This window comes from Vigna unguiculata, chromosome 9 (genome assembly GCF_004118075.2).
Source record: "Vigna unguiculata cultivar IT97K-499-35 chromosome 9, ASM411807v1, whole genome shotgun sequence".
In the NCBI taxonomy this organism is placed as follows: domain Eukaryota; kingdom Viridiplantae; phylum Streptophyta; class Magnoliopsida; order Fabales; family Fabaceae; genus Vigna; species Vigna unguiculata.
Genome location: NC_040287.1, coordinates 14947497 through 14968319, shown reverse-complemented (window position 1 = coordinate 14968319; position 20823 = coordinate 14947497). Strand labels below are relative to the sequence as shown.

The 20823-nt window shown below is 37.8% G+C and overlaps 1 protein-coding gene across 1 annotated transcript; it reads right to left on the bottom strand.

Moving 5' to 3' along the window:
- Positions 1 to 2235: 2235 nt before the first annotated feature.
- LOC114163485 lies at positions 2236 to 9893 on the bottom strand. The gene is made up of 6 exons (XM_028047794.1): positions 9004 to 9893; positions 7875 to 8775; positions 7038 to 7106; positions 6804 to 6857; positions 2734 to 2818; positions 2236 to 2369 (listed from the first exon to the last, which is right to left on the bottom strand). The coding sequence occupies exons 1-6, from the start codon at positions 9891 to 9893 to the stop codon at positions 2236 to 2238; spliced, it is 2133 nt and encodes a 710-aa protein (XP_027903595.1).
- Between the last annotated feature and the right edge of the window lie 10930 nt (positions 9894 to 20823).

Genomic DNA, 20823 nt, shown 5'->3' with positions numbered 1-20823 from the left:
TACTTTATGACATATATGTGGTTGTGCAATTTGAGTTATTATTAAGTATTAGAGTGAATTAAACTATTCATTAAAGAATAGTAAAAAAATATATAAGAAAATTTTGTGAAATGTGAACAAAGGAAAAAGACTTGAATAAAACAAAAAAAAAATCATAACTAAAAAGAAGAAAATTGTTTTATATGCTTCTCTATGACTTTAACTTTCTATTTTTCTATGTAACAACTTTTTGTTGGTATAATTGTTCTTGTGGACCGAGGTACTCTAAGTAGACAACAACTTTTACCCTGTCTTCAACTATTCCTTGCGTCCTTCTCAAGGATCAGGCTTCTCAGTATTTTGCATCGAGAGATGAGTACTTGCAAAATATACTATGATGCTTAAGTTAATGTTTACCCCTGGCGGTTACAGACAAATGCTTAATTAGGTACTAGAAAGCTCACTTTTTGTCATTACTACTACGTATATTTTTAAGGTTGGTTGTTGGGTCTAGCACTGTTCATGTGTTAATCAAAGTCCAAGTATGCCTTAATTGTAACATCCTTGTCGGATATTACTAATTTAAATAAAAGTAAATAATAATTCAAATAACATGGCATTTAAATCTCTTTCCTAAAATGCGGGGAATTTAAAACTTTATTTAACACGCCAAAATAAAATTCATAATCCGCAATTAATGCGTTACAAGTCTCAAGTTCCAAAATCATAATAAACTGATTACAAAATATGAAGAACAATCTTTAAATAAATTCCCAAACTAGCTCCCTCTTCGAATCTATGCATCCACGACATCACCTGAAATATCATCTGCTCTCATGTAATAAGTAACATGACATCGCCAAACACAAGCAGATAGGATGAGCTCAAAGAATTAAACATGAATAAACATCATAACGTAAACCCGCACCCCAACTAATTAACTTAACCCAATATCCCTTTTGAAGACCTTCACCCTCATGCACTAGAAATCATGGTCTTCATCATGTTTATCCAGATTCTACACACTTTGACAATGACCTTCAAGTTAACACATGCTACCACACGCCTATCACCCGTGGTCCAACCTTTACGAGTCTGCCACTCATAGACTAAAACGCATGGAAATGTTACGTTACTAACCACCATCCGTAACAAACCAGTGGATCTAACCACTACGAACCATCGTTCGTATTCTCACACAGGATTCCCAACATCACTAGCCTACCACCAGTGAGTGAAAATCAAGTAGAGCTAGCCAATACAAGCCACCCACCCATATGCTTCCACAAGATTTCCAACATCACCTGCCTACCACACGTGAGCACCACATATTTACAATCCATTACGAGCCACCACTCGTAAATGGGCCTCAACATGTCTCATACTCAAAGCTATCATCCAAAGTCGTGTAAACCACACAAAACATCCACATAACATCCCCTGTCCTTGTGTTATCGCCTGACGCACCCTAAGCACCGCTAGGCAATATGTCACTCTAGGTCGTGGCGGGCACCCCTTGTCGCCAAGCACCAAGCGTTCCAAGACCCACTGTTTTGGAAACTATGGCCTGGAAGTCCAATCCTCACCGCTAGGCGCTACGCGCTCCATGGACCTTCCTGTTTTGAAGTTATCGTCTGGCGGTTCAAGTTGTACTGTCAGGCGTTACACCATTAACATGATTTTATTGGTTTTTATGCACAACAGGATAGTTCTAAGACACTTCCAATTACCATAGAACACATCAACCACCAATTTGCACGCTAATATCCTTCAACATGTCCCAACTTACACAACCATACATCCATTCTTCTATATATTCATCTATACTCCACAATTTAAAGGGATGTTATCACTCAACTCCAACTATGAGTGAGACTCGCTTCTAATGAACACAAACCAGTAACACTCAACTAGTTTAATTACCAGTTCTATACTCTTTGTGACTTAAACTAGCACTTCACATCCAACTTAACTATCAACCCAAGTATTCACCATTTATACTATGCTATAATTAAACTTTGACAAGAATCACAACTAAGTTCATGGTAAACTTCTTATAGCAGAAACTAGACCCTACCTACGACTCCAATAAGACAATAGTTTATGCCAAACAACACACTACAACGTTCCATTAATTTCCATACTTTAACCTCTTTCAAGTTACTCATCATCACCTTTATAAGTCATGTGGCACTCCCACAACACCACTATTGTTCAATTTCCATTACTATCACATTCATGGCAATTTAAAAAGTCCTAACAGAATCCCCACTTTGCCCCCACCCAATCAACCACCAAGAGCCTGCTAGTCAGCACCTCTCGCCTAGCAGCAACTTGAGTACCGCTAGGCAGTGCTTCAGATTCTCGGCAGTTCCCAGAAATCCCCGCACCTACAAAAAACATAACTCCCCCAATATTCATCTCATTCATGCAATTTCACCCCATTCACGTTCAAACGTGCTCCCAGCATTCATATATAACGAATTTAAATTCAGTTTCACTACATATCACACCAACTCATAATCTGAAATCAATGTCCACACATTCCCAATCCCAACATGAACCCCCCCAGAGTCAAACATGCAACGATTCATCAAGTTATCAATCACTCAATAACCTTCCAACACTTAATCACATCCCAAGTCACACTAACACACATATAGTTTTAAGGAAAGCCCCCAAAACATCATAAAAACCATGAGAAGTAGAAAACTGGGCAATCTAGTTTGCGTCACTTGGCTGGTAAAACACTACCGCCAAGAGGTTCTGAGCAAAACCCAGAAAATGGGTTCAGAATCCATGCATCACTTGGCAGACCTTCAAATCTGCCAAGCAGTTTCTGGAAAAATTTTAGAAACCCAGAAAGAAATTCCAAAAAGGAAGAAATAATGGCACATAAGCAGTCCATACGTCATGAAATTACTTTAAATACAATGAAGCACTAGTTTTAGCTCCCCTAACCTGTATTTCCTTCCTCCAAAATCCATTCTAAGATTTCACTTGCCCAAGGTTTGGTCTACTCTTGAACTCTAGCAATGAAAATCCTCTTCCTATCCTTTCACTCTAGTTGTAGGTCAAAAATGGTGCTCTAGAAACTCTCTTACGTTGCCACACTCAAATTGTCTCTCTCTTTTCCACTAAACTCCCTTTTTCTCCACTTTTCAGCCCTTTAACTTTACTTTTTAAAATTAAAACGAAAATCAAACTACTATGCCATCAATGACATTAATCTGATGGTTTCAGCTCACCAAAGTCCATAGGCTCATGAAAGTCCATAATTCCCACCCTTCAACCTTCTCCAAAAGGCTAGGGTTTCTAAGATTTTCGTAGCTTAGAAAAAAATGATAAAATGTGAAAAGAAGTTATTTTTGTGCTAGCCAAGGTTCGAACTCACATTCACACAATTACCAAACATTACCAAACATATGCACAACCAAGAAAGTTAAATACACAATAATGGCATACACAAGAGTCAAACCCAAGTCTTCTCAACACCACTCCAAACGGTCAACCACTAGGGCCACCATTGCTCCCTTGTCTTAACTCTCCGTATTAATTAATATAGGGATTCCATCCCTTACATTCATCATGATTTAACATTAATTATTCAATGATGATTGCTTTCCATGGTTATTTGGCTTTTACCTTGCTTCTGCATCAATGTTCGAGTGGGTTTTCGTTCAACTGAGAGATCTCATCGGTCTAGGAACATCTTGGTTTAGTGTCAATCTTTTCAGGTTTTTGAAACTTGGATGTATGCTTTCACTTGGGTCTCGATTGCCTAAGTATCTAGAAACGGACGATCAGAGGCTTCAATAACTATTAAATGTGTCCATGTGTGTGTGTGTGTATGTGTGTGTGTGTGTGTGAGAGAGAGAGAGAGAGAGAGAATGTGTGTGTGTGTCAAACCATTGTTAAAAAGTTCACTTTAATTATAATCCTGCCATTGTGTTCTTATAAACTATGCTAGCTTGAAAAACGTCGTTTGTTAGTGTCGTGGAAAACTCTTTTTTCATTAATGTTACTTAATTAGGAGATAAAAGACATATAAAAATAAATTGCAATAAGATTCAAAATAATAAACAATTTATTCCATTTAATCTCAAAATTCGCTTAAGAAATTATAGTAGAATCACCCAAGAGGGTTAACACTCCATGGATGATAAAACTAAAATAAAAATAGAAAAAAATAGAGGAGATAGTGTTAAAAAAGAGAGGAAAAAGGATATTTATGTAACGTCCCGTTTAATTTATAAACATAATTAAAGGAAACGTCACACATAAGATAGTAAAAACGCGCAGTCCTGGGGTTTCCAACATCACCCCTACAAAACCAGGCACACCACGATGCCAACAAAGCAGGATAAAAGTTTGACTAAGAGTTACAATCTAAAAACCACGAATACAGGGGTCATAGCCCTAAAGAAAACACGAAAGAAAGAAGTGTGAGATCCAGCCCAGATGGCTAAGTAGCGAAGTCGCCATTCCCTTGTTGCCCATGAGAACCTCGCCCATCTGCTCCCATCAACCAAGTTGATGATCATCGCAAGAGAGAACAGCCACATACATCACAACCATGCAACAAAACGGGTAAGCTAGAGCCAACAACATATTCATCATGCAGTCAAATATATTTTTCTCATCTCATATCCACATAGCAACCAAACATGTTATGACTCTTCATTCAATACACTACGACTCGACTCGACTCATTCGGATACGTATAACTTGGTCGGATTCAGCGGATGCTTGCACTTGTGGTGAATACCCCTGCTCGACTCTGAGCTACTCATCTCCGAGCTATGTGTTACAAGTGTTACGATGAATCAAATCTCCCTCACCACAAGGTTAGTCCTTAATGAATTTCAGGCCTCCTGCTGCTCTCACCACAGGAGTCAGTCTGCTCTAAGTGAGACTAACTGGCCCCGTAGAGTGTCAGGATGCAGTCCTTACCTTGAATCCTTACCTAGTTATACAGATGGGGCACCACCACGGGCACCCACTAACAGGGGCCATGGAATTACGTCCCGACCACTGAAGCGCGACCCCAGAGGTCTCACCTAGAGACCCCAAGGAATTTACACGCTGACACAAACCAACATTCATAGCTCAGAAATGAACGAACATAAAAAAAAACATATTTACATTTCCATACCAACAATTGAGATTAATTCCTCATACGCATCATATTTCGAATCCCTACCTCTGATCATCACCACCCCATGAATCTAGGGCCTCATCTCATATTAATCACGTGTTCCTTTGGTTCCACACCACTCATTCATTTCACATGCCAATATCATACCCAACCCGTCATAATCATTTCATGAATCCTGCCAAACATACTTCATGTTCCATTATATGCATATCACTCATCATACAATCATACTCAACTAAAACAGATCGTTCAGGAACAAACAGGCATCCAAAAATAGTACGGTCTCGCCCAGCATCTCGCTCAGGCTGAGGAGTCTCGCTCAGGCGAGATGTGCTCGCTCAGGCGAGCCTCCCCCTCGCCTAGGCGAGAGCACACTAAAACAAGGGCATGAGCAACACGGGATCTCGCTTAAGCGAGATCCCTCTCGCCTGGGCGAGTTGCCTGCTCGCTCAAAAGTTGAGCGAGTCGCCTGGGCGACCTTTCGTGCCAAAAACTTAGGCGAGCTCCCTGTTTCATCTCGCCTAGGCGAGATGGACTCGCTTGGGCGAGATTAACAGGTCTCGCCACTGTTCTTCACTGCAACAGCCATGAAAATCGAACCAACAAAGCATACAAAACAGTTAATCACACCAAAACGAATGATTTATCCATGCAATCAGTGATTCGCTCACAAACAGCCAAGACAACACCAAAGGGCTGAGACTCTAACTTCCCGTACTTGGAAAAACTTAGCGAAGACCTCTACTACGTGACCACGAGCACGGCAGCTCCAAGGATGCACTACAGGGCTGCGGTGAGAGTGGGACAGAACCAGACAGGTGGGTTAGCCAGGGCTCTTACAACAGATCACGAAAAGTTACCGAAGGGAACTAACACGAACTCGAAAGTCACTTACATGGAGTAGAGAATAGCTTCGAGCTAGCTTGAAGATGGCACAACCTAACCCTAGCAGAGCTTTTCGTGAGAGGGAGAAAGGGTTTACGGCTGGTTTCTGAAAGAGTGAGTGTGAGATGGGATTAGGGCAACATAGCAGGGTTTATATACATTGGGCCAACCTTTAGGCCCACTTACAAGGGCAGCCCACCAACTCTAGGGCAGAAAAGAAATGGGGCCTTACATTCTCCCCAACAACAAAATTTTCGACCTCGAAAATAAAGACTTACAAGGTAAACAGATGTGGATGTGATTTCCTCATGTCCTCCTCTAACTCCCAAGTCGAGTCACCCGTCCTCCGATCCCAGATGACTTTAACAAGAGTAACGGTCCTTCCACGGCGTTCCTCAACCTTGCTATCCTCAAGAGCGATGGGTGGTACTTCCACTGTGAGATCCTCCCTGATCTGTATATCTTCGACTTCTAACACATGAGCTGGGTCGAACACGTACTTCCTCAGTTGTGACACATGAAACACCGGATGAAGGTTCGCCAACTGCGGGGGTAAAGCTATCTCATAAGCCACTGGTCCAATCCTCCTCGTGATCTGATACGGGCCAAGGAATTTAGGCGAAAGCTTCCTTGAGCGGAGAGCCCTTCCCACGCCCGTGGTTCGGGTCACCCTCAAGAATACATGGTCTCCCGCTGCAAACTCCAAAGGCCTCCTCCTGCGATCCGCATAGGCCTTCTGTCTACTCTGCGAAGCTAACATCCTGTCTCTCACCATCCTCACCTTCTCGGTGGTCTGCTCTAACAACTCAGGTCCAACCAACACGGCCTCTCCATCCTGATACCAGCAAAGAGGAGTCCTACACCTCCTGCCGTAAAGAGCCTCGTATGGCGCCATGCCAATGCTCGCATGAAAGCTGTTGTTGTAGGTGAACTCTATCAAAGGCAATACTTCATCCCAAGCACCCAGATGGTCCAGTATACATGTCCTCAACAAGTCCTCTAACGACTGGATCGTCCTCTCAGACTGGCCATCGGTCTGAGGGTGATAAGCCGAACTCATGGTGAGCTTGCTACCCATAGCACTCTGTAGCGTCTGCCAGAACCGGGATGTGAACCGCGGGTCTCTGTCGGAAACTATGCTCGATGGTACCCCATGAAGTCTCACTATCTCCTTAATGTACAACTGGGCCAACTTGGCCATGGACATCCTCAAGTTCATTGCCAAAAAGTGTGCGCTCTTGGTCAACCGGTCCACTATCACCTAGATGGTGTCATGTCCTCTAAAAGTCTGTGGAAGATGAGTCACGAAGTCCATGGAGATGCTGTCCCATTTCCACACCGGTACCTCCAACGACTACATAATGCCACCGGGTCTCTGATGCTCCACCTTCGCCTTCTGACACGTCAGACAGGCGGATACAAACTGGACCACATCCTTCTTCATCCCCTGCCACCAGAAAGTTTCCTTGAGGTCCTGGTACATCTTAGTCATGCCAGGATGCAAGCTAAGACGACTCTTGTGCCCTTCCTCAAGGATCAACTTTCTCACCTCAGCATCATTAGGTACGCATACCCTACCCTGAAACCGCAGTATGCCCTCATCACCCACAGCAAAGTCTCTGGCTTCCTCTGATCCAAGCTGTTCTCTAACTCTGTTCAGACTGGCATCCAATAACTGCCTCTCTCTGATTGAGCCCAAGAAGTCACTAGATACAGTAAGAGTACTACACCTAATGGACTCGGACCCCAACTCCACCTGTAGCCTCATGTCTCTGAATTTCTCTAGTAGTTCCACTTCCTTAATCATAAGGCGTGCAGTGTGTACCGTCTTCCTACTCAGAGCATCTGCCACTACATTTGCCTTCCCCGGGTGGTATAGGAGCTCGAAGTCATAATCCTTTAGGAATTCCATCCACCTCCTCTGCCTCATGTTCAGCTCTTTCTGATCAAACAAGTACTTTAAACTTTTGTGGTCACTGAACACCCGAAACTGAGCACCATACAGATAGTGCCTCCAGATCTTCAAGGCAAAAACTATAGCCGCCAATTCCAAGTCATGAGTGGGATAATTGCGCTCATGTATCTTAAGTTGCCTCGAAGCATATGCCACCGCCTTCTTTTCTTGCATCAAAACACAACCAAGTCCAAGATGAGACGCGTCGCAGTAGACTTCAAACGGTTTCCCCACATCCGGAATTACCAATATAGGAGCACTCGTCAATCTCTTCTTTAGCTCTTGAAAGCTCTCCTCACACTTATCCGTCCAAGTGAAAGGTTGGTCCTTCCGTGTAAGAAAAGTTAGAGGCGCCACTATCTTGGAGAATCCCTCTATGAATCTCCTATAGTAGCCCGCTAATCCCACAAAACTCCTGATCTCTGTGGCTGATTTAGGGCTTTCCCACTTTACCACTGCCTCGACCTTTGCCGGGTCCACTGCAATCCCTTGGGCGGATATCACATGCCCCAAAAACTGAACCTCATCCATCCAGAACTCACACTTGGATAACTTGGCATACAACTGCTTCTCTCTCAAAACACCAAGCACCAACCTCAGGTGTTCTGCATGTTCTTCCTGAGTCTGGGAGTAGATAAGGATGTCATCTATGAAGACCACGACAAACTTATCTAGGAAGGGTCGAAAGATCCTGTTCATATAGTCCATGAACACTGTTGGGGCGTTGGTCACGCCAAAAGGCATAACCACATACTCATAGTGGCCATACCTGGATCTGAAGGCTGTCTTCTGTACATCATCAGCCTTTACCAAAATCTAGTGGTAACCTGACCGCAGATCTATCTTCGAGAACACTGATGACCCATGTAACTGATCCATCAAGTCGTCAATCCTCGGGAGCGGGTACTTGTTCTTGATAGTCATCTTGTTCAGTTGCCTGTAATCCACACACAGACGTGAACTCCCGTCCTTCTTCTTTACCAGCAACACTGGTGCTCCCCAAGGCGAAGTACTGGGCCGTATGAACCGTTTCTCCATCAGGTCTTCTATCTGTTTCTTGAGCTCTACCAATTCTGCCGGAGCCATGCGATATGGGGCCATCGAGACCGGGCCTGTTCCTGGGACTAGATCAATAGAGAACTCCACTTCTCTACTGGGAGGCAACCCTGGTACTTCATCTGGAAACACGTCTTCAAACTCATGTACCACAGGTATGACTGATGGTCTCTCTCTCTCTCCCACCTCCATACGAGCGAAGATTATGAAGCACTGCGCGCCACTCTGAATTTCCCTCACCGCCCCTTGGGGGGACACTAACTCGAGATCCTCTGAATCGGGAAACAACAACCTCTTCTCCCGGCAGTCTATAAGGACACGACTGGCAGAGAGCCAATCCATCCCTAAGATCACTTCTAAGTCTTGCAGAGGCAAGCAGATTAGATTCACCTTGTACCTGCGTCCCTCTACCTCCACTGGACACCTAGCACACAAAGACGACGTCGTGACCAATCCCAACGCCGGAGTAGACACCGCGAGCTCGCACTGTAACTCGCTTACTGGCAAACCCAGACGTTTCACACAACTATCTGACACAAAGGAGTGCGTCGCTCCAGAGTCATACAACACACAACAAGATACACCAGCTATCAAGCAGCAACCCATAACCAAGTTACCTGAACCAGTCGCCTCTGCTCCTGTCATAGCATAGACTCTGCCCGTCGCCTGAGGCCTGTTGCCTCTGTCTCTCCCCTGATGTTGCTGGGGTGCCTGAACTGGAGGGCGTGTCGCTGCCCTAGCAAGATTGGGGCAATCTCTCCCAAAGTGGCCTTCCTTGCCACAGTTGTTGCACCTGCGGTAACCCTCCCTACGTGGACAAGCATACCTCGGATGAGGTCCTCCACATAAGTAACACTGCATCCGACCCTACTGAGGAGGAAGACCCCTAGACCCCTGAGACTGATGGTGTGGTCTATCATATGGTCTCCTCCGCTCCTCATGCCTGGGCTTGGACCCAGATGGTCCGCCGATCCTCTGAGGTGGCTGTGGCTGCTGTGGGCGCTGGCCTTCCACCTCGCGCTTCATCTTCTCCATCACCCTGGCTTTCTCTACCAGAGCGGCAAAGTCCTTGATGGACAAAGGAGCCACCATCAAGCGGATGTCACCGCGGAGCCCGTTCTCGAACTTCCTGCATCGCCACTCCTCATCGAGTGGCAGGGTGTAGAAACGGCTGAGGTGTTTGAACCTCTCAGCATACTCCGTCACTATCTTCCCTCCCTGGGTCAACTGGAGGAACTCCACCTCCTTGGCGTACCGGATGCTGTCGGGAAAGTACTCGGAGAGAAATCTCTCCCTGAAAGTCTCCCACGATACTGGCTCATCCCTCTCCTCCAGGATGGATCTAGTGCTGCTCCACCAATGCTCCGCCTCTCCCGTGAGCATGTACACAGAGAACGCCAACCTGTTCTCTGCAGGGCACATCTTCGCATCATAGATGCGCTCCAGGTCCTTCAGCCATTGGTCTGCGGCGTCAGGACTAGTCTTCCCGTCAAACTTTGTCGGGTGGTGCTTCAGAAAATCCTCTAGGCTCCACTCCCTAACTGCAGGTCGTGGTTCAGGACCAAACACAGGGGCAGCCGCCCTGTTCTCCTCCAACTGGCGGAGGGCCTCCATGTGCTGCCGTTGAGCATCCTCAGCAGCTACCCTCGCAGCCTCCATCTGCTGCATCACAGCCTGCTGCTGCTCAAGCGACGCAGCCTGTCGCTGCATAGAAGCCTCATGCTGCTGCATCATCGCAGCACTCTGCTGCGCCATAGCTGCCACCATCGCCTCTATGGCTCTGGCGATATCAGGTACGTCTCCCTGGGATGATTGAGAAGTCCTACGAGGAGGTGCCATAGTCCACTGGCACACAGAAAATCACTTGGTTAGGTTCGATAAGGCAAGAATTTAACTAAGAACACTCAGAAGACACACAGAGAAGCTAAGCGGACATCCAAGTCCACAGACCTAAGGAATGACCGCTCTGATACCATAAATGTAACGTCCCGTTTAATTTATAAACATAATTAAAGGAAACGTCACACATAAGATAGTAAAAACGCGCAGTCCTGGGGTTTCCAACATCACCCCTACAAAACCAGGCACACCACGATGCCAACAAAGCAGGATAAAAGTTTGACTAAGAGTTACAATCTAAATACCACGAATACAGGGGTCATAGCCCTAAAGAAAACACGAAAGAAAGAAGTGTGAGATCCAGCCCAGATGGCTAAGTAGCGGAGTCGCCATTCCCTTGTTGCCCATGAGAATCTCGCCCATCTACTCCCATCAACCAAGTTGATGATCATCGCAAGAGAGAACAGCCACATACATCACAACCATGCAACAAAACGGGTAAGCTAGAGCCAACAACATATTCATCATGCAGTCAAATATATTTTCCTCATCTCATATCCACATAGCAACCAAACATGTTATGACTCTTCATTCAATACACTACGACTCGACTCGACTCATCTGGATACGTATAACTTGGTCGGGTTCAGCGGATGCTTGCACTTGTGGTGAATACCCCTGCTCGACTTTGAGCTGCTCATCTCCGAGCTATGTGTTACAAGTGTTACGATGAATCAAATCTCCCTCACCACAAGGTTAGCCCTTAATGAATTTCAGGCCTCCTGCTGCTCTCACCACAGGAGTCAGTCTGCTCTAAGTGAGACTAACTGGCCCCTTAGAGTGTCAGGATGCAGTCCTTACCTTGAATCCTTACCTAGTTATACAGATGGGGCACCACCACGGGCACCCACTAACAGAGGCCATGGAATTACGTCCCGACCACTGAAGCGCGACCCCAGAGGTCTCACCTAGAGACCCCAAGGAATTTACACGCTGACACAGACCAACATTCATAGCTCAGAAATGAACGAACATAAAAAAAAAACATATTTACATTTCCATACCAACAATTGAGATTAATTCCTCATACGCATCATATTTCGAATCCCTACCTCTGATCATCACCACCCCATGAATCTAGGGCCTCATCTCATATTAATCACGTGTTCCTTTGGTTCCACGCCACTCATTCATTTCACATGCCAATATCATACCCAACCCATCATAATCATTTCATGAATCATGCCAAACATACTTCATGTTCCATTATATGCATATCACTCATCATACAATCATACTCAACCAAAACAGATCGTTCAGGAACAAACAGGCATCCAAAAACAGTACGGTCTCGCCCAGCATCTCGCTCAGGCTGAGGAGTCTCGCTCCTCCCCCTCGCCTAGGCGAGAGCACAAAAAAACAAGGGCATGAGCAACACGGGATCTCGCTTAAGCGAGATCCCTCTCGCCTGGGCGAGTTGCCTGCTCGCTCAAAAGTTGAGCGAGTCGCCTGGGCGACCTTTCGTGCCAAAAACTTAGGCGAGCTCCCTGTTTCATCTCGCCTAGGCGAGATGGACTCGCTTGGGCGAGATTAACAGGTCTCGCCACTGTTCTTCACTGCAACAGCCATGAAAATCGAACCAACAAAGCATACAAAACAGTTAATCACACCAAAACGAATGATTTATCCATGCAATCAGTGATTCGCTCACAAACAGCCAAGACAACACCAAAGGGCTGAGACTCTAACTTCCCGTACCTGGAAAAACTTAGTGAAGACCTCTACTACGTGACCACGAGCACGGCAGCTCCAAGGATGCACTACAGGGCTGCGGTGAGAGTGGGACAGAACCAGACAGGTGGGTTAGCCAGGGCTCTTACAACAGATCACGAAAAGTTACCGAAGGGAACTAGCACGAACTCGAAAGTCACTTACATGGAGTAGAGAATAGCTTCGAGCTAGCTTGAAGATGGCACAACCTAACCCTAGCAGAGCTTTTCGTGAGAGGGAGAAAGGGTTGACGGCTGGTTTCTGAAAGAGTGAGTGTGAGATGGGATTAGGGCAACATAGCAGGGTTTATATACATTGGGCCAACCTTTAGGCCCACTTACAAGGGCAGCCCACCAACTCTAGGGCAGAAAAGAAATGGGGCCTTACAATTTAAATAGAGATCATTTATGTAAAGAACAAAACATCTATTCATAATATTCAAAGAACATTATGCAACAAAAAAGCTATTTTTTTACATGGTTTTATATCTCAAACTCATTTAGCTATCTTAGAATAAATCCTGATTAAAACATTTTAAAACAAAAAAAATCAAATAAGAAACAAAAATTAAAAGTTAAATGGGGCATAAATTTACACTCCTCAATACGCTACGAAGAATAATTAATTTATTCAATTTTGATGAAGAAGAAAACAACAAACAAGTGTTCATAAATCGAGATAACCATACGAGAACTTTATGACAAGAGAAAAAGAGTTACCATAGAAACATTGGGCTTATAACATCTATAGTTATCATCTGGTATGTGAAAATGGTGGGAATGTGATAACCCATTATAATATTTACTCTGTGAAGTTTTACTCGTGTGACCTTTAGTTGTGCTCTCTTATTTTGAGAGTGATTTTTATTTATTATCCTGAGAGTGTTTAATTTTAGAGAAAAATTAAGAAGGTTGATTTCTTCTAATCATAGTTTAATTTTATTATTAGAGTATCAACTCTCAATTATTTGTTTTTCTCAAGTGAATCATTTATAGGTGTGTGGTTGTTTGTTTTTTACTATGCATTTGATGTGATTCTCTCTTTTATGTAACTTTCTATGTGAAATATATAAATGAATGTTGAATATTGGAGTGTCAGTCCAATTGTGTTTTTATAGAAAAGACAAGGTCAAACAAAGTTTTGAAAGTAGAACGATATATCAAGATTTTAAAAATTGTTTATCTTATATTAAGAATATTATATTTAAGTTAAGTTTTTCATCATTAAAAACATGATACCTGAAATCATTACAACATAACTTTGTTAGTTAATTTTGAATTTTTACAATTTTAAATTTTCTATTGCAAGATAAATATTTTAGTAACAAATAAGTTTTAAAGTGTATATTGCAAGGAGGGTTGTGATTGAATATTACTGAAAACATGATAATTTAATAGTTAAAAAAAATGTGATCATTTTAAAACCATCATTATAAAATTAAGTAATTATACATATATTTTTTAAAATGTCATTTAAATTCAAGACTACATTAGGAATTTAAGTAAAAAGAAAACCAGATTTTTGTACAACTAATAATGATAAAGGTTCTTAGTGTTGGTAACACTCTGACAAATATTTAAAAGGGACAACTCTAAATTTTAAGTGTAATTACTGATAACTAATGAATTGTAGTAATTATTTTTTAATGAAATTAAGATTAATTGGCAATATTAAGAAGTTGAAATCATGTATAAACAACATTTATAAAGTTAATTAAGATTTTTCAAAACAGGAAAGTCATCGCTTAAGAGTGTTGAAAGCTTAGAATATTGAAATACCACTAGAAAGCTAATTCATATTGTTATGAGTTTAATGGAATTACTTAGTGATTTTGACTTGAAAGTATAAATTTAAGAGAAAGAAAGACCAGAATGGACAGAAAATAATGTTATGCAATTAACTTTGAATGTCATCATCATCTAAATGGTTGTTATTAATGAAATAGGGTACAAATTAAGACATTTAAATTCTTTAAATGGTATATAACTTTTGTACATATATAATTATGTTGAAGTGTTATTTTTTTCACAAAGATTGGATTAGGACATTCAATCAGACTAGATACCTACTGGATTAAAACTAATACTCTCAAATATATTTAATTAGACTTCGATAAGATGAAAGATGGATAATCTTTATAAAATTATTTATAAATTTAGAAAATAATATATAATCTGATAAAATTATTTATAAATTTAGAAAATAAAATATTATCATTTTACTTATACATTGATATAGATTTAATTAAACTATTTATAATTAGAAATGAATAATTGAACACGTGATTAATAGATTTTCACGTTAGAATCCCGGAAGACTCGTTTAAGCAAATAAAAATAAAAAAAAACAAAAAACTTTAAAAAATAAAATAAAAAATGATAAAAAAGATAAAAGGGAAGAGAAATTAAGTATTTTTGGAGAAGTACACAGGCGCGATATGAGCTTGTTTAAACAAGTGCTCACACTCCGCTTGAATACTCTTTTGGAAATAACATCTGACTCTACGCAAGAGAAAGGTATTTTGTTGAGATTTATCTGACTCTATGTAATAACATCTAATAAAAAAAAGGACATGCGGTGGATAACACTATTCTTTTGTTTATCAGTTTTTTTCATCGATATTGTATTGTGAAAAAAATCTCTGCTAATGAATAAAGTTTTTAAATTGTTTGATTAAACTTTTAGTTTATAAATTGTTTGATTAAATTAATGAATAAAGTTTTTAAATTGTTTGATTAAACTTTTAGTTTATAAATTGTTTGATTAAATTAGTTGATTAAAATTTTTAAATTGTTTGATGGAGATGTTTTTGATCGTCCAACTTCATTAAAATGCATGAGGTTATGTTTTTTTATGCTGCGATATAATCTGACACAAAGGGGACTTGTGGTGGATAATATTATATAGTTTATTAGCTTTTGGTTATTAGACAAGGCCAAAATGATTGATCTTTCAGTGATAACACTAAATATGTTGCAATTTTACTGGACCATTTGCATGTCTATAGGGGTTTTTTTGGCAATTTATCTATTAATCTTCTTATCTTATAGTAAAATTTTATACACTACTAGAAAATAATAAATGAAACATTATATACATATATGAACAAATTCATGCATAAAATTTTATGATGATCTGGTACCTTATAAACATTTTACTAATGTTTATAATTTTATTACTTGTAATTTTATAATCAAAATATATAAAAAATAAACATAAAGAATATATTGAAGAATTTATTTGTATTTCACAACTTGTTATTTGAAACTATAATACAGGTATGTTAGTCTCCAGGCTTAGAACAGAATACGGACAAATTCATGCATAAAATTATATAATCAGTTGTGTTATAAATGTTTATATTAATATTTACAGTTGTATTAATTTTTTATTTTTTAATTTTTTAATTAAAAATATAAATAAAAAAGACAATGGAATTTATTAAACAATATATTTTCATTGTTATTTAATTGTGCAGTATCTTAGTCTCCAAACTTGGAGTAATAGAGGTAGATCATACTAAGGATGAAGATGTATATTGGTTAAGATCTTTGTTCCATCTTTTTTTTTTCAGTTGTGTTTCTATCTTTATTTGTTAACTTAAAAATGACTTGTAGTAACAACTAAATTTTTTTATTTTTTTATTTTTTTATCTTATAAAAAAACTTTATACACTATTAGAAAATAATAAATGTAACTTTATGCACAAATATGAACAAATTAATCAGTAAAGTTATAAACATTTTACTAATATTTATAATTTTATTATTTGTAATTTTATAAACAAAAGATATAAAAAAAACATCAAAGAATAAATTGACCAAATTATTTGCACTCCATAAATGTTAGTATATGGATTTAGAGTAGATAAGTTATATTTTCTTAAACACTAACATGGTGTTTATTGAATGAGATCTTTGTTAAATTCTTTTTTTCCTATTTATTACTTTAAAACTTTATGGTATTGAAAACTGTAATATTTTAATTTTATAATTTTACAATAAAACTTGATATTAGAAACATCTAAATCACTTTTTACGCATAAATCGGCACAAATTAATACATAAAATTAAATAATGTTATAAATGTTTACTAATATTTAAAATTGTATTAATTTATTATTTTATAATTTTGTATATATTGAAGAAGGACAATTCCTACAATACACTATTTGTCAAGATTATGATATATTCCGTATCACATTCAAATATTTTTTAAGTCTAAGATATTATTAGGTATTAGTTTAATTTTTTTCTACGTACATTTCTCTTACAAAGTAATAAACCTGTAAAAATATTTCTAATAACAAATATATATATATATATATATATATATATATATATATATATATATATATATATATATATATATATATTGTTTTCTAACTTTCTATCATCTATTTTAAAATATGATTACATTTTATAATAGTTGAAAATTTAAGACACATTTCTAATCAATCAAATTTTTAAATAAATAAATTTATTTTTTATAAATAATTTTTTATATGATTTTATTATTAATTTTGGTAGAATTAACTGAGAAAATTGATATTTTAACTTGTTTTACCACGTAATAAAATTATGTAATGTTTGGATATATTAGATCCTATACCACTTGGATTTTGCTATCAATAAATTAACACATCATGTAAGTTGATGGGTATCAAACAAGTTTTAAGAATATGATGTAGGCAATTAAATTAAGATCTTATTCAGAAATTGCAATCAATTTCATGTGGTTGATTTATTGTAAACAAAGTATATATATTGACAAAATATATATATATATATATATATATATATATATATAAAACTTATTAAAATACTTGGTTAGATACATAGTTGTGTTTGTCATATGAGATGCATCACGACTTGTTTACTTCATTTTTAATATATGTTATTTCTCTTATAATGCCAAAGTTTTAGTATTCATCAAATGAATAGGAAAACTTTATTACTTGTATTTAATATTTATATTTTTTTCATTAAATCAATTTAATTATACAATAAAAAAATATGATTATTTATTCAATTTAATTAAACAATTTAAGAGAAACAAACCATAAAAAGTTCTCTACAAAGCCAAAATCATACTAAACGAACATTAAAATTAAAGTTAAATTATTCATTTGGTCCCAATTTTCGTAAGGAAATATGAATTTGGTCCCTTAATTTTTAAAAGTGTTATCCAGATCTCTAATTTTGATATTTTATATCAATTAAACCCCTTCCGTTCAAATAGAAGAAACTACGTTAACAGCACACTGACGTGAATATATTCATATATTATACTGAAATGTGTCATAGACTGATAAGAGAATTGATTGAAAGAGAAAATGAAACAGCACGGTGTGACTTGAGAGACTGCATTAGTTTTGTGAACGAAGATGAATGAATGCTTTGTTTAGAATCAACTAAAAAACAAAATATTTCTTAGGTTGTCTATTTCGAATTTGCAGTCACCAAATGTTGTGAGCCCCAATCAGGATAATCCCCAAATCTGATTCTCGAGGGTTTCGAAGAACCCTAAATCCCCAATTTCTTTAACCTTTCATCTCTCGCGTGGGTTTCAAACCCTTCTTCTTCATTAAGCACGACCAAATCACGATGAAGAAGACTGAACCCTTTCTTGAAGTTGCGTTCTCGTTGACGATGGGTTGCTTCGCGGTGGTCTATTTGGTCTGTTTTTTTGCAGGTACCGTGGTGGTTGTCGCAGTGGCGCGATTGACATCGGTTTTTGTTGTGGTGGCCTGCTGTTTTGTTTCGAATGGAGGTGGAGGATTCTCGCGATGTAGATGTGTTCGCATTGGTTTCACGTCTTCTCCGAGAAATGTCGTTTGCATTTGGGTTTTGATTTCCCCCAATATTGCACGTGAAAGATGAACGTTGCACAAACGAAAGTTTTTACTCCACACACAGAACTTGGGAGGGATGAACATCAACAATGGAGTATTTACATATGACAGATGACATGTTTTTATTAAAAATTTTACATCGTTTTCAAATGTATGTAAATATAAATGACATAATATATCCACGTCACTGGGCTATTAACGCCGTTTCTCTCATTTAAACGGAAGGGGTTTAATTGATACGAAATATCAAAATTAGGGACTTGGATAATACTTTTAAAAATTAAGGGACCAAATTCATATTTTCTTACAAAAATTGTGACCAAATGAATAATTTAACCTAAAATTAACTTTGAATTTGTTCAATAATTGTACGATTTTAATAAGATCCATAAAATACTTGTACAAAGGTCACATGATTTAAATTTTAAAAAACTTTTAAAGAACTGGGTTGAAAATACCATAACTTAATAAAAGAAGTCTTTTCATCTTTACACGACTTAAGACCAATTGTCACATTGAAGTTGTGTCATTGTGACATGACTTCACTTTAATGGATTAAACAAAATTAAATATTAGATTAAAGACAATAGAGACTAAATAACATTAAAGTCCTGTCTCAGTTACACGACTTTCATTAAATCAGATGAAGTCATTTTCATTCCTCAGGACTTTGTCTTGGTGAAGTCCTATCAAATTGACATGATTGTGATAATTTTTTTTAAATAGTGCACCATTTTTTGTAATATCAGTCTTGATTTGCACTATTTATGTAAAATAACCCAATATTCACCCAATTCAAAATGTCATTTATGTGTCAAGCTTTTAACATATATCCAAATTAAATTGAAAAAAATTATAAGAGACAACATTGAAAATTTATTATAAATATTGAAACTAAAAGTTAAATTAATTCATATTTTTTTATTTATTATATTGTTCTACATTATCTTCTCTTTCTACCAAAATTAGGGACTAAATTGATTACTTTGGATATGTGTGACTTGAATTTAAGCATAAATTAAGAGAATTTGGAGTCTTAATTGTTAAGAATTAGACTTTAAGCATGAAATTAAATTTTAATGAGTGGTCTGATCACATATGAAACAGAAACCAAACAAATAACAAATCTTTCAATAACAACTCATTAAGATATGTTCAAATTCATTACTCTGATATCACATTAAAAAATAACTTTAAATTTAATTTAATCTCACAAAATTGACTTATAAATCTAAACATAGCCGTGTAAAGAACTTGTGAGATTGAGAAAGAATGAAACAAGACAATGACCAACAGCAGGTGTTTTGAGTGTGTGTGTGGAAGTTGTCCAACACTTTTCACACTGAATGCAAAATCTTCAACCAGGGCCAACCAAAATAGCTTTGGTTTTATATTGAACCTTATATGTGCTGCTTTATATTATTCATCTCAATGGTCCCACAAAATATAACTTTTAGTTGAACTAGGATTTCCCTCCCAATTTCTTCATTGATAAGATGGTTGGAGAAGGGTGAAACTAAGATGGATAGTTAGGTTCAATAGAAATAAATTCAGACTTGTTAATTTTTGTTTCTTTATTAAATTTTCAATTTTCAAATAAATGTTTGTTGTGTTTTATAATGGTTTTTTTCTCTATTTTTTGTCTATCTTTTTATGATTTTGGTTTGATTTTTCATAATTTTTTGTTATTATTTTTCCAGTAATATTTTTGATATGATGATAAATAATGGGTGTATTTTAGAATGTCAGTTTAGTTAAGATATTATAGTATTATTAATTTTTTAACATATAAAAAAAATTAGGGAAATTAGTGTCTTAAACTTCTAAAAAAAATTAATGGATTAACTTAGAACTAATTTGTAAGATATTCCTAGTTAAAAGAAAAAAAGAAAAAGAAAAGGAGAACAAAAGTGATGGCATGCTTTGTAATGGCTGCAAATCTTTTACTAGTGTCATATCACATAGGTTACCATTGTGATGGAATGGAATATATGGTCTTTTTTATTTTGAGTATGAAACTCCGCCGAAGTTTGCGGTTCTAGAGTTTCAGTATTACTCAAACGAATGACAATAGAAAGGAGAAATATAATGGGCCTATAATTTAGAGCTTATATAGCATGTTCTTCTGTAACCGTTAATTACTTTTCTTCTATTTATTTACATGTTTATTACTATAGACTTAGGGTATTTCTGATAATGTCATTATTATTAGTACCCTTATAAAATAATTAAATTAATAATCCATCTTGATAATTACTATTAGATCTAATTAAGTAATTTGTATATTTTTATTAAAATCTAAGTATTTTAAATGAAGATTTAATTAAA